Raw genomic sequence first — 13,666 nt, 5'->3', positions numbered from 1 at the left:
GAGACTTAGATTTCAGAGAGGGATTCAGACTGAGTCATCAGCATGTGTAACGGCTGTCAGCAACTTTTCCATGATCCCTCTTAATAAACCCCAAGTCCCAGCCTGCTGGGAAGATCCAGCCCTGTGAAGACATCTATTGGACTCCCCAGGAAAATTAATAGAGTTACTTTGAATAGGAGAAATAAGATGGGATCCAACTAGAGATCTGTTACTTCCAAAACAGTAACACCCTACACCCACCCTTCCTAACCTAAGGACCCAGCCAGTGGAAGAACTGGCTTCCAAGTTCTTCCCTGCAATGCTACCTTAACTGTGCCCTATGAAATAAAGACACCATACCGGTCCCCCTGTGTCCAGGTAAGACAACACTTGGCCCAGAGTGAGGAAGAGCTAGTAGCTCCTCTTCTAAAATGGCTAGGAATTCTGTCTTCCCAATGTTCTACTCCCTATCAGAAAATATCCATTACCTTTCACCAATCAGAAATAAAAATAAAACCAAAGAGTCAAAAAAGAAACAAAAGCTAATCCTGTTGGGTAAACCAAGATGGAAGAGACAGTCCTATCAGGTGGTCCCTTCTAGTCCTGTTGCTGGGTTAACTGAAGTAGCTCATGGATCCTCTCTGTTGTTTCTTTGTCCAAAAATATAAAATAAAATAAAGTTAGCAGAAGAAAAGGTGAGGCGACAGGGAGCGGACTGGACTAACGGATGGCTCTCCAGGGAAGGCCTTGCTCTGGGCCCTCTAAGGGTCAGGAGTGAGCTCACTGTGTTCCGTCTAAATTGCCCTGGCTCATGCAGCCCAGGAGCTGAAATGGAAAGAGAAACAGAGCAGGCAGCAGGGTCCAGCTCAACTTTGCTCTGTCCTCACCCCAGGAGGTCCAATCCAGGAGCCAACTCAAACACCCCCCAGTCCCACCCTTGCTGGGCTGTGAATCGCCTTCCGCACTCTGGGCTTTCTGCAGCTCACACATGTCAGCCTGGGTGCCTGAAACCCTGTGCAAAGGAGGCCCTTTTGTTTGTTTGTTTCTTCACCAGCTCTCAAACCTAGCTGCCTTCCCTGTGGACCTCAGCCTCTCTCTGGCAGAGCCAGTGGATTTAGGGTATGAGGGAGTGGGGACAGAAGTAGTATCTAGTCTCCAGGACCATCCACAAAACATCTGTCAAACCAAAGTGGCCAGTTTCTAGCCAGCAGAGCCAGGTATCAGGGGTCAGCACAGAGCACCAGAGAGGTGTGAGGGGACAATGTCCTTTGCTTCTTTCCCTGATTAGACATGCTCCCACTTGTACAGAAGCTCTCTGAGTGTGTTGGACTGTCTATTTCCATAACATACCAAAGGGGCTAGACTGAACAAATATTTACTGACCACCTCCTGTGGACCATGCTAACACTTGTGGAGATGGAACAGAAACAAAACAATATAGTCTCTGAGAAAAGGCTACTTCCAAAGCCAGATCATCTCAGATCACCTGGCCCAACCCGTTCCTTTATAAAACAAGGAAGCCAAAGTCCAGAGGAGAACAGAGACACCACACTGCCTCCTGTTGAGACCCGTTTAACATACATTACACAAAATGGAGCTTCACACCATCGGAGTTCGTGGTCTAGACCTGAAGGTCAATGTTCTGGGGACAACGGTCTTTGAAGAAATTTTAAAGGATGATGAATATTGATTGAGTAGGAAAAGGCTTCCTTGAAGATGGGGGACAAAAATGGAGGAAGAATAGGATAGCTAACAAAGGAAAAGAAGGACTTCTTATTCATTCAACAGATGTATTCCATAAAAACTGAGTGGGCTCCTATTCTGAGGCAGGACTGACCAATGCCTGGGGACTGTACAATGGTGAAGACAATGGTTAAATACGTGCTTTCATGAAGGTCATTTGCTTGTAGGCAGGACGCTAGATTGGAGTGGACAGAGAAAGCTCCTGGGAGACAAGGCAGCAGACTGCTTTATATATTCCTCCATCCTTGTACAAATAAAAGCCACCGAGAGGAGGACTCCAGAAAGACCTGCCTGGAAACAAGAAAATGGGAAGGGTCACCATGGAGACCACTCAAGGAATCTGGGTATCAAAATATGATCTGACCTCTGTAGGACCTAAAATACAGAGAGCATGGCTTGCACTACATCTTGTCTTCCATTCAGCCAACCTTTAGCTACGAACCCCCCGTCTATAAGATTATTTTGAATAAGGATAATGGTTGTGGGGAGAAACACAAGGACAAAAACAAAAAAACAAAGAAATAGCTCTTAGGTTCTACTGACCTCTGTTCCAAAGGACTTAATAGGAGGAAGAAGAAAAGGTTGATGACCAGCCTCCAGACACATAGACCCCATAACCATCATTCAGTACCTCTATTCAAAAATCTCAAAAGCTCTTCAAACTCAACACAGTCTTCTTGAAGCTATGCCTAGTCATCACTGGGTCCATAACTGGTCTTCAGCTCATTGAAAAGTACAAGCACCCAGACAACTGCATTGCAGAGAAACAAAAGGCATACCTTTGACACTGTCTGGTACCTCCCACATCAAATCCTTTACCAAGACTTTGCCTTTTGCTAAACTCTCTACATCTCCATCAATACCCCGCTGCCCCATGGCTAAGCTGTTATCAAATCTTGCTCCCTCCTGAACCAGTGCTAAGTCTTCCTAATGCATGCAAGGATGGTTTGATCTTTGCCTCTTTTTCCCAACCTCATCCTGTACCATGTTGGGAAGTTCCTCACAACCCCAGCCTAAGAAATCATTCACTGATCTATGTAAAGAGCCGATTAGTGGCTCTCCCCTGACTAGGCTGAACATTCCACACGTTTATACCCACCACTGTCTTCCTGGCACCTAAGTACATGGCGTATCCTTCATCAACAGTAACTATCTGTAACTGAATTTAAAAAAAAAAAAATTGTCAAGCCAATAGTTCTCAAGCAGGGTGACTTTGCTCCCTACTCCCCCAGGGTCCCAAAGGAACAGACAATAATGTTTGGAGATAGTTTCAGTTGTGACATCTGCAGGAGCTATACTAGCATCTAGTGGGTAGAGGCCAGGGATTGCCGAACACCTCACAATGCACAGAACCCACCAAAACTTACCCAGCCCTTGGTGTCAATGGTGCTCAGATTGAGAAGCCCTGAGTCAGATAAAAGAGAAGGAAAATGTATATTTTGATCAGACTGAATTGGATCTCCAAGAATCAAGTGCTTATAGAAATACATTCATTACCTCCAGATGCCATGAGACGTGTGTATTCACACAACCAATGACTGATACATGCCCTACAGGCAGGAGACGCATATTTTAATAGCTTCTGTGACTCTCCGGATGCCAAGCACAAGGCTGAGACTTAGTTGTTCAGTAACACCTGTCTGGAAACCCTCACTTAACCTAAAAAGGACCTCAAAATTGAAGAGCAGCCTTGAGCTGCCTTCAGGTGGCTGCCTTATTTCACATATATGACCAAAGTGTAACAAAGGCTAATGACATCACAAAAGAGCACCACCCACCTGCCATGCCCCTTTGGAGTCACAATTGCTACAGCCTTAAATACCCTGACTCCTGGCCTCTGGGGCTTTGCAAAGCCCCTCATTCTGGCAGAAATTACAATGTCGACCAGCCGCAAACTAAAGAGTCATGGCATGAGGAGGGGCAAGAACCGAGCTCCTCACAAAGGTGTCAAGAGAGGCGGCAGCAAAAGAAAATACCGCAAAGGCAGCCTGAAGAGTAGAAAACGGGGCGATGATGGTGAGTGAGGGGCAAGTAAGAGAGCTGTTAAACTTGGGGACACGTTGCTCCCCAGACCCAGCCTCCTGGAGGCAGCCCTTACATGACCCTCAGCCTGAGATTACTCCCAGTGACTCGGTTCCTGGGCAGTTTGGGCAGGAAGAGTCCTGGTATGTTGTTCTAACAGGTGTCCCTGTTGCAAACCTGTCCTTCCCCCACAGCCAATCGCAGTTACCGCTCCCACTTGTGATCTACCAGTGGGCCCTGTCCTGGTGAACTTCAAACAACACCAGGCAGCAACGAGATCAGAGGGGGGACTGCCAAGGAGACCTGAAGTTAGACCAAAGTCAGAAGAACCTATGGTGTGGGAAAAAAGCCAGTGGTAATGAAGTGAGGAATGTATATGTTGGCTGTTCCTCCCCAACATCTCAATAAAAAAATTTGAAAACTGAAATGTTTCCTTTGATCCTTCGGAAAAACTTGGTTTCCTGAGCTAGGGGTGAGAATTAGATGGAATGAAATTATTAAAGATGACTTGGAAAATAGCAAAAGTAATTTGTCCTTATAATTCCATCCAGTGGTGGTCCAACTCTGGCCAAAAACCATCACTAAGATTTGTTCTTGTGTGTGTGTGTCTCAGTGCACCAGCCCTCTCCTCCAATGGACAGGGAGAATTCATCCGAGTGTCCATCATGAGTCATTATTTTAAGAGGCTTTGGGTCCAGACATATGGACCACTGGGAGGGGCTTCCTAATTCACTGATAACATGGCTTGGTTTGAGATGAACAAACTGGGGGCAGGGACATTGCCTGGGAGGTTGAGGCCAGCAAGCATGACTCTGATGTCATAAATGAACCTTAGCTGGGTGTGACTAGCAGTACAAATTACCTCAATCTGGGTGGACCTTATTGATCATTTGGGAGAGAACTGTCCTTAGGGTTCTGCTCATTTAGGAAATTCCTAAGCCCTCACTTTCCTTGGACCTTGGGTTGTGACAGTTTATAAAGTCTCTGGCCAGGGATCTTAGCGTCTATTCACTTAGAAGGGATCATTATTTAATGAATGCTTCTTAAGCACTCAGATTTGTACCGAAGAACCAGCCACCCATGTGGATTCTGTCTGCTGGTGACAGAGCGAGGAAAGAGGAAACTCATAATTGTCAATGAGGAGTTTGTGCCCTAAGCAGGTGTGTCAGCCTGAGGGTGTCGGGATTGGAAGACTTTAACAAGATGTCCATGTGGGCCAAACTTTAGTAATGCAACAGAAAACCATTCATTTCTCAGATGTCTCCAGAAGAAAAAATGCATGTCATCTTACCTATTGGAAGAGTCACTTGGTCCTCACGGTTTCATGAGCCTAGAGAATCTGCACACTGTTCCAGAACCATGTTCAAGTTCGTGTGGAAAATAATCTTACCATCAGGCATATGGACTCTTCAAACTCATTTTCAAACTGAGCTCACTTTCCCTGGCTGAACTTGTACTGATCTAAGATTTCCAGTTTCCTCCTCTAAAATGGGACTGGGGAAAACACTCCCTTTGCTCACCCTCATCCTCAAAGTTATGCCTATTTTACCTCCTAAATATTCCTTTTGCCTCTCCCTCTTTCTCAGATTGGTCTCAGATGAATCTCCCTGTGTTTGTCCCTAGTGTGACTGAACAACCTCTTTTAATTTCTTTAAGTTAATAAATGGTTCTGATCTGGAATCCTTGCTTGAGAAGCTACGAAAGTGCTAGAACCTACCCTGCTCTTGTGCCAGCTGAGAATTCTTCTACCTTCTTGCAGCCCCCAAGACCCCCCCAAAAAAATTTTTTTTAAATGTTATTTTGATGTTGAGCTGCTCTTACTGCCAATTTTTCTAAATTAACCCTCTAGGTTGGGTTCTTGGGAAGCAGAGATTGAGACCGATTTGGATACAAGATGTGCATTGGAGGCTGACCATCGGGAAGAAAAGGAGTAGAGGAAGGAGCTGAATCTATGGCTGACCATCGGGAAGAAAAGGAGTAGAGGAAGGAGCTGAATCTATCAGGAAGGATGGCCTGCTAGGGGGTCCTGCAGAGTCATGATGGCCAGGCCTTGACACCCCACCTGCCCAGCCAGGCTGCTCCAGCAAGGGCTAACTCAGGAGGCACCACACTGAAGCAAACCCTCCAGTGAGTATCAGCCCACACACCCTGCAACCTGGCAGATGCCCAAGTCCATACACAAGCTTTCTGATGGCCCCCATTTCTTCCCCACCTATGCACACCTCACTGCTCAGCCATTTCTACTTCAATCCTGTGTCACTCTCACACACGACTCAGCCATTTGCACCTTGTGCCCTGTTGCCCCTGTCCCTTGCTACCATTCAGGTTACCCACAGGATCAAAAATGACCTCCACACAGGGCCACAAGTCAACAGGTAGGAACAAGCCAGAACCACAGTAATGCTGAGAGCATGGCACTAACTGCCCACAGGAAACTTGCTATGACTAGAAGTCAACCTGGTTAAGGGCTCTATCTGTCACCATCTTGCAGGAAAAGGAGATCCCTGAAGATGACTCAAATGAAGAGGCTTCATTGAAGGGACTGTTTCCTGAAGAGGACACCTAGAACCTAGCATGGGTGGCTTCAGATCCTTGGATTAAACGGGAGAAAAGGAGCCTAAGGAGAGCCAATGTGTGCTCAGGTAGATGGGCCCCTGGGGTAAGACTGTGTTAAGGAGGATCACAGCTGTGACCAGCATCTCAAGAGACAAAGCATCCAGACATTTCTCTGATCTCCTTCTGGTGCTCCTGTTGGCCACACTCAAGGAGAACCCAGCAGGCAAGGCCTGCTGGAGAAAGCTCTGGATACAATGATAATAGCTGACACAACTTTGTGGGGTCCATATCCTCTTTTTTGGGATTTCTTAGAAGTTTGCCACATTAGCATCCAGTTTATCTTCTCCCGTATGTTGTTACAAGCCAAAGTCCCTTCAGGGGATGGAGTGTGAGAGGGTTCAAAACCACCTTGTTCAGACTTCTAAACCAGGTGTTCACCCCGAGACATCACAATATTCCAACACAGCATTGCATTTCTGCAACAACTAAACACTTTAATTAGCCATGAGGACTTGAGCATGGAAAACAGCCTGGGGCTACTCAAGGTAGACAGATCCTTGCCTGGTGACTTCAGCCTTTGCCCTCTTGGATAAATTGTGAAGGAGCAGCAGCCGCCCGGAAAATTCTGTTTATAGGAACATTTTCCAGGCCCACGTATTGGAAATTTTCCAAGACTGGTGTTGACTTAGTCCCTGCCCTCCAGGAACATTCATTCTGTCCCTTTTTATGGCTCCCGTAGGCCCAGCACCTGTGAGTCTTTGGACCATGGTGACACTCCTTAGGGAGACAGGAAGACCACTCTCTGTGCTTTTTCTCACCTCCCCAACCAAGGAAGAATTTGTCCCTCTCCTAGTTTCCTTGGAACGTCATGTCCTCAAGTCATCACTCGTTCGGTCTTTTTGGAAAGTGAAAAATCAAATTGAAAAAAAAAAATTAAAGACCTTGGCGGCAAGCCCTTCTGGGTCACCTTGACCTTACTGTGAGCTGACTTGGATACGGGGCCTCTACTGCACTGGCTGCAGGTCCCTTGGGAGTGGTGAAGCTCAAAGGACCCACATGTGGATGGAAGAGTTATGGGAAGCACAGTTGATCCCCACTCATAACCCCAGGTCTCCTCCAGATGACCCTGGGTGGGTCCAACGTGTCTGTGCAGACAACCGCAAGGAAACAGGAAGTTCTGGAGAAAAACTCAGGGCTGAGCTGGGGAGGTGAAGGCAGAAATGGCAACTGGGAGGAGACTGTGTGCTCTGGGGGCAGTTGGTACAAGTCAGACATGCCTGGGGCTCGGCTGTCAGGGTCACCCAAAGGTTTTGTCCTTAGAGACCAGAGAACAGCGGTGGCCTGAAAACTCTTAGTCTCATCCTCTGTCTTTGCAATCTGAGCCCTCATGGCCAGGCCAACCCTGGGGAAAGAACCAAACAGAACAGGGCCTTAATTCCTGACTCTAGGAGCACGGGGTCTTAGTTTCCAGGTTGGTCTGCTTGGCCAGGTTGATGAATGACGCAGGTCTCTACTTTGCTCCAACAGAGCCTGCCTTTCCTCGCGCCTGGCCCCACCCAAGCTTTCTCCCTCTCCAGTCTTACACCAGGCCCAACAAGAAAGCTCTCCTCCAGCAGAGCCCAGCAGCCATTCCTGCTCTCTTAGCCCAGAGGCCCAAAGCAGTAGCTGAGCAAGATCTCCTTGACATTTGGCACTAAATTCCAGTGTCTATATTCCATTGAAACCCACAGCCCCTCCTTGTGACCTTGATGGACCTATCAGTCCTTCCTTTACACAATTCTCTTTCTGCAGTTGGGGCCATTTCGTCTCTTTTCATAGCCCAACTTCCCTATCACTGTAACCAAGTCTGACCTTTGGCAGAAAGGAATGTGACCTTCTGGGCAGCTGGCATGGCAAAACATGCGAGGGACAGGCACTGGGCAAGCCACCCTGCATCTGAATGACCACTCTACAGCGGTGAGATGTAGGTGATTTTTGAAATTCCATTAATCTCATCTTCCTTATCGGTAAAGTGTCAATCATAATATCTATCTCCCAGGGCACTTGGGATAACTTAGAGTGGTATAAACTACAGGTCCTAAGTTAGTTGGAAGTCCCCTCTTCCTCTTAGAACTGGTCCCTTAGGTGTCTTATGCTGGTCTGACCCTGACTTAGGGCTCTACTTCCAAATCCTTGGTCTCAGGATGCTACATCACATAAAGCTGAGTCCTGCAGTTTTCCCCAATGGCCTCTTACCAGCTCTGCCAAAAGCTGTCCCCAGGCTCCCATTGTGACCTGGAACCTCTCACCCTGTCCTGAGCCAATTGCCTAAGTTAGGTCCTGACATCAGAAAAATACCTACACCTCCCTGGGGCTTTTCCCCCTCTTCTATAAAATGTAGGAGATGGGGATGATCTTCTCTTTCCAAACAGACCACAGACTCCAAGGAGCAAGACACAAGCCATCCACAAGTGAGGGACATAATGATCACATCATCACACACAGTCATTGTGTCTTGGGTGAGACCCACCTCCTAACTCAGTATATTGTAAAAAGTAAATCTGAGCACAGATAGAGACCAAGGATGGCTGGACAAACTTACTCCCTCAGATCATGTTTTTTTTTTTTTTTTCATTAGCAACAGGCAAGAATCTTTACAATTAATTAGCTATGAAGTGCTCAGGTCTAACACACAAGTGTTTTATTGAAAAGACATAAAGAGCTTGAATTTCACAATCTGTGGGGATCCAGCTCAACAGTGCTTTAGAATGAAGCCCTGAAGAGGAGAGCCAGCCTTCCACAGGAAGATAAAATGGCCCTTCATTGAAATACTGCTTTCCATAAACTTATTTGAAAATAAAAGTTCAGAAGCTTCTACACCCAGAAATAAGAACAGCAGCAACACTATAAAACACACTAGGCATCCTGACGGATCACACCACCCTCTCAAAATGGATGCTATTATGATCTTTTTTCTTATAGAGGAGAAAATGAAGCACACAAAGTTCACCCAGTTTGTCCAAGGTCCCATGGCTAGTGAGCACAGGACTGGATGCACCAGTGATAGACTGGGTCCAGGTCATGTGGCTCACACCTGTGTGTGCTTAGCCACCAAGCTGCGGCGCCTTTCACGGGTAAAGGGGTTAAAGCCTAGACACTGGAATAAACACACATCTGATGGCTCAGTAGTGACAGAGCCAAAACCAGAGTTCTGCTCTCACTGTCCCCACACCATCCCAGTCCCCTGCCTCTAAAACCAGAGCATATCAGTGTCCAAAATGAGCTGGGATTTTGACAGCAGACCTAGGATGCAGGAGAGCAGAACCCAACATTTGTTACCTGTCTTCATCGGGCAAAGGCAGGGCCCCGCAATTCAGACCCCAGGTCACAAGCAGAAAGACCAAGGGCTTCAGTGCCAGCCCGTTCTACACGTGAATCTTGCCACAACCGCTAAACAGTTATGGAACCTTGAACAAGTCACCCAACTTCTCCAAGGTCGGTCACTCGCTCTGTAAAACTGGGTTAAGAACACCTCCTTCTAGAATCAGGAGAGGAATTTGAGTAAAACCCATGCGCAAAAGCCCCTCACGTGTACCTGGGACATCCTAAGTACTTTATAAATATCAGTTCCTCTCTGGAATGCCCCTCAGTCCCTTCAACTTCAGCTAAAACCAAACAGGGACCCTCAAATTTCTACAGCAGGGTCCACAGTGGGGTCAAAGGAGCACATAGCTCTAGAGGGTTACGAGGAGCAACCTCCATGCTGTTCACAGCATAGAAGTTGGGCAACATTAACCACAGAAGACTGGCCCCGCGGCCTCACTGGTGTTGCTAGAAAGAAGGAGGAGGATTCGGTGACTCCCGCATGAGTCACAGAAGCCCTTTGTGTCTCCCAGGAGAGGGAAAGGTGGGGCCTCAGGCTGGGGGAATGGGGTGGGGGGGCTGGCAACCTCAATTGTATCTAAGAAAGGCTGGCTTCGTGCCCAGCCTGGTGTGTTGCAAGGGCAGTGGGTGGAGGCACCCTGTGAGGTGGGGACAGGTGTGCAAAGAGCACAGACTTGGAAAAAGGGGGGAGCACGCTCTCTTATGTCTTTCATCTTGCATTTTAACTGATTAAATTTCATTTTTAAAACTATCAGACTGATTAAAAGGGGGCCCATTTTCCACATCTTGGTTTCCTCACTAATAGTCTGGTACTGAAATCATCATGGAGTCCCCAGAGGACACTCGGGTCCCGTCTTGTTCATCTCCCTAAATACAGCGCAGATGGCCTCACCCCTGCTGAAGAAACAGGTGAGACCCCAAGACTCCCAAAGGCTAGCACAAACTTCTTTCTAGGTCTATTTGACTTTCCAAGGTTTCAACTGGTTTCAAGTAATTGAAGATAAAGGGGAGACGCCATTCTGAGACCACGTGAGTACCTCACCACTGTCACCTCTTTCTTGGAAATTCCCACCATAGTTGAAAACACAGACCTATGGATTTTTTTCCTAATCAATGGAGGCAGAAATTAGTGGGCTTTATCACTTTTCAGTTTCTGGCCCACTGTGTTTCCCCTTCTCCAAGTCCTCAGACCCCATGGGTACAACAACATCATAGCTACAGGGCTGGGGCTTTGTGGCCCTAATGGAGCACAGTGTCCCTAAACACAGCCATCACCAGCTCTGTCTCATCCACATTACTCACTACAGGGCCTCTAAAGTTGGGACAATAGCCTTCCCCACTAAATCAATAAGGGTTTGTTGAATGTCTACTCTGTACTATATTTTTAGTTTCCCACAACCCTCCATGATGGCAGCCAGTGTTCCATAAATGTCTGTGCAGAGAGAGGCCATTATGGTGCTTATGTTGAAAGAGTGGCCCACACCACGTTCACCCTTCAGACATGCCTCTGAGGTAAGCAGGGCAGCTACTCAAGAGGCACGTCATCCCCAACAGGATGTTGAGAACCTGAAAGTTGCAAAGCACTGTCCTGAGGCCCTCAGGCTGTACATTATGTCACATCTCAACTCTAAGTGTATCAGTTTGATCCAAAAGGGTAGGGGAGAGCTCCATAAACCAGACTGGTACCTTAGGCCCAGACATTCCCTAGAGAACAGGCAGTGCCATGTTTCATACTCCACTGCCTTTCCAGCTCCTAGTAGAGTACCTGGCACATAATAGTTGTTCAACAAACCTGTTGGGCTTAGGTGGAGAGCTAGACGATGGTGGTGCTTCTGAGAAGGGATTACATATGGCTCCCTTTAGGAGGAGGAAGGGACTTGTGACTCCTACTAAACCAGTCTCTTAGGTTTGAATTAAAAATTGAGGGCCCAGGTCACATGGCAAAGTAAAAAGGACACTGAAGCAGAGTTTGGGAGACCTGGATCCCTGTTATGACAGAAACTCAAGGGGAAAAGAACAACTGTCAGCCGGGATTGGAAGTCGTCCTTGCCAACGCCCCACCCCTACTCCCATCTCCACTCCACAGACTGGGTCAGATCCTTTTTATACTCAAAAAGCATTAGAATGCATCACTTTTCACATTCATGCTTCTGTTCTGATGTAATCCTCTGATTGTAAGCTTCATGAAGCTGGTTGAGTTTCTTTCCTTCTATTGGACCATAGTAATCCAATATTCACCGTCATAACTGAATTACATAGCACTTATCACATGCATTTGTTCATTTTACATTCTCTCTCAGTTGCAAGCTTTTCTTTTCTTTTTTAACAGACTCTAAAATGGCTTTTATTGAAAACACAGCTACCTGTTCACTGTAAAGTTCTGAGAAGCTACTCAGAACTGAAGAGGATCATCTCTGTCTGAGGAAACTGGTGAGAACCAGAAAAAATATATGATTATTGGAGCAAAGTAAAGGGGTTTTGCCTTTGAGAAAAGATGTGGGGTCTTTCAAACCTCAGACTCACATTCATCTGATCTCAGAGTGAGCATGGAGGTCTTGCTCCAGGGCATAAATGTGGGGAAGACAGGAATGCAGAAGATTCTGCTATTGGAACCAAAAGTAAGCAGCCAGCCAGAGTGTCCAAGGGGTAGCTGGTCGGTTAGGGGAAAGTTTGGATCCGAGTTTGAGAAGATTTGCACTAGAACACCACTGAAAAGAATTCAGCATCCTCCAGTCTCCGCACTAAGAGGAAGCAGAGCTAGCCAGGGTGAAACATAACCAGGAGTTCTTCACCCAGGTCTGTGTTAATTTGCACCAAGGTATATACCTGTCGATCATCCTCCAACATATAAACTTTGTACTAAGATTTTGAGCTTTAATCAGAAAATAGAAAATCATATCATGAGACTCATTCAGCATCAAGGAGGACTTTAGATTCAGAACATGAATGAGAAGGTGAATCGGGTGAAAATTGGGACAAGCTAAACAATGCAACCACCAAGGCAAGTTGGCACCCATCCGTGAGGGAACCAGGGGACTGTGTCTGGGGAGCTCAGGCAGGAACTCAAGCCCTAAGATATTTGAAACTTTGGTGGGTAGAAGTTTAAACAACAGCAACGAAAATGTGAAGAGTTGATCTATTTAAAATGCAAATATGAAAACACTTGGACCCAGACATTTTACCTCAAGGGTCTGCTATGATGTGAACATTTCCCCCCAAATTCCTGTGGGAACTTAATCCCCACCATAGCAATATTAAGATGAGAAGCCTTTGCTGGGTTGAAGAGAACCAGATAGGCCTGCTTTTGCTCCTTGGCTTATACCAAGTGAAGACCCCGTATTTTCCCCTCTGTAGGATGCAGTGTTTCAGGTGCCATCTTGGAAGCAGAGATCAGACACCCAACCTGCCAGGACCCTGATCTTGGACTTTCCAGGTTCCACAACTGTAATAAATAAATTTCTGTTCTTTCTGAATTACAAAGTCTTGGGTATATTGTTGTAATAGTATGAACTCTAAGACATTATCTGTTCTAGAAAAATCTTTGTACACTCTGCACAAGAAGCGTTCCATAATTCTCATGGCAGCATGTGAAACAGAGTTGCTTAAATAATAAAAGTGGGCCATCTGTAAACTCTAATATGGACCTCTCTATTGCAATATACCTTAGAGTACTAAATGAATAAAGTGAAATTATAGCTATCCCCTGATATAATGAATCTATAGCAGTTAAAAAGTAAATAGGCATATGTATGTGCATAGACACACACATACACATTTGTACTGATTTAGGTAGATTTCCAAGTCATATTATTAAGTGGGACAAAGAAAGCAAAAAGCAAAACAATGTATATAATATGATCCCTTTTAAATTTAAGACAATAAAAGTTTTTATATTTAAAAATAAGATGGATGAGTGTGTACACAAATATATACATATATATCAATATATCAAGCTCACATATGTACACACACACACACAATTTTGTGTTACTTTTAAAATATT

General features: G+C 46.0%; 1 protein-coding gene across 1 annotated transcript; it reads left to right on the top strand.

Annotated features, from left to right (window-relative positions):
* The first annotated feature begins 2,286 nt into the window (after positions 1 to 2,286).
* Tnp1 (transition protein 1) lies at positions 2,287 to 4,164 on the top strand. Its single transcript, XM_015481358.2, has 2 exons — positions 2,287 to 3,738; positions 3,939 to 4,164. Exons 1-2 carry the CDS (start codon positions 3,474 to 3,476, stop codon positions 3,965 to 3,967), a joined length of 294 nt encoding a protein of 97 aa, XP_015336844.2. The 5' UTR covers positions 2,287 to 3,473; the 3' UTR covers positions 3,968 to 4,164.
* The last annotated feature ends 9,502 nt before the right edge of the window (positions 4,165 to 13,666 follow it).

The sequence above is a fragment of the Marmota marmota genome, unplaced genomic scaffold (genome assembly GCF_001458135.2).
Source record: "Marmota marmota marmota unplaced genomic scaffold, marMar, whole genome shotgun sequence".
NCBI lineage: Eukaryota > Metazoa > Chordata > Mammalia > Rodentia > Sciuridae > Marmota > Marmota marmota.
Note: the sequence above shows the minus strand (reverse complement) of the source record. Positions and strands in the feature narration are given on the sequence as shown.

Coding starts and splice junctions, on each gene's coding strand:
- Tnp1 (XM_015481358.2), top strand. CDS start 3,474: ATGACATCACAAAAGAGCACCACCCACCTGCCATGCCCCTTTGGAGTC. Junction 3,739..3,938: donor TAGAAAACGGGGCGATGATG/GTGAGTGAGGGG, acceptor CTTCCCCCACAG/CCAATCGCAGTTACCGCTCC.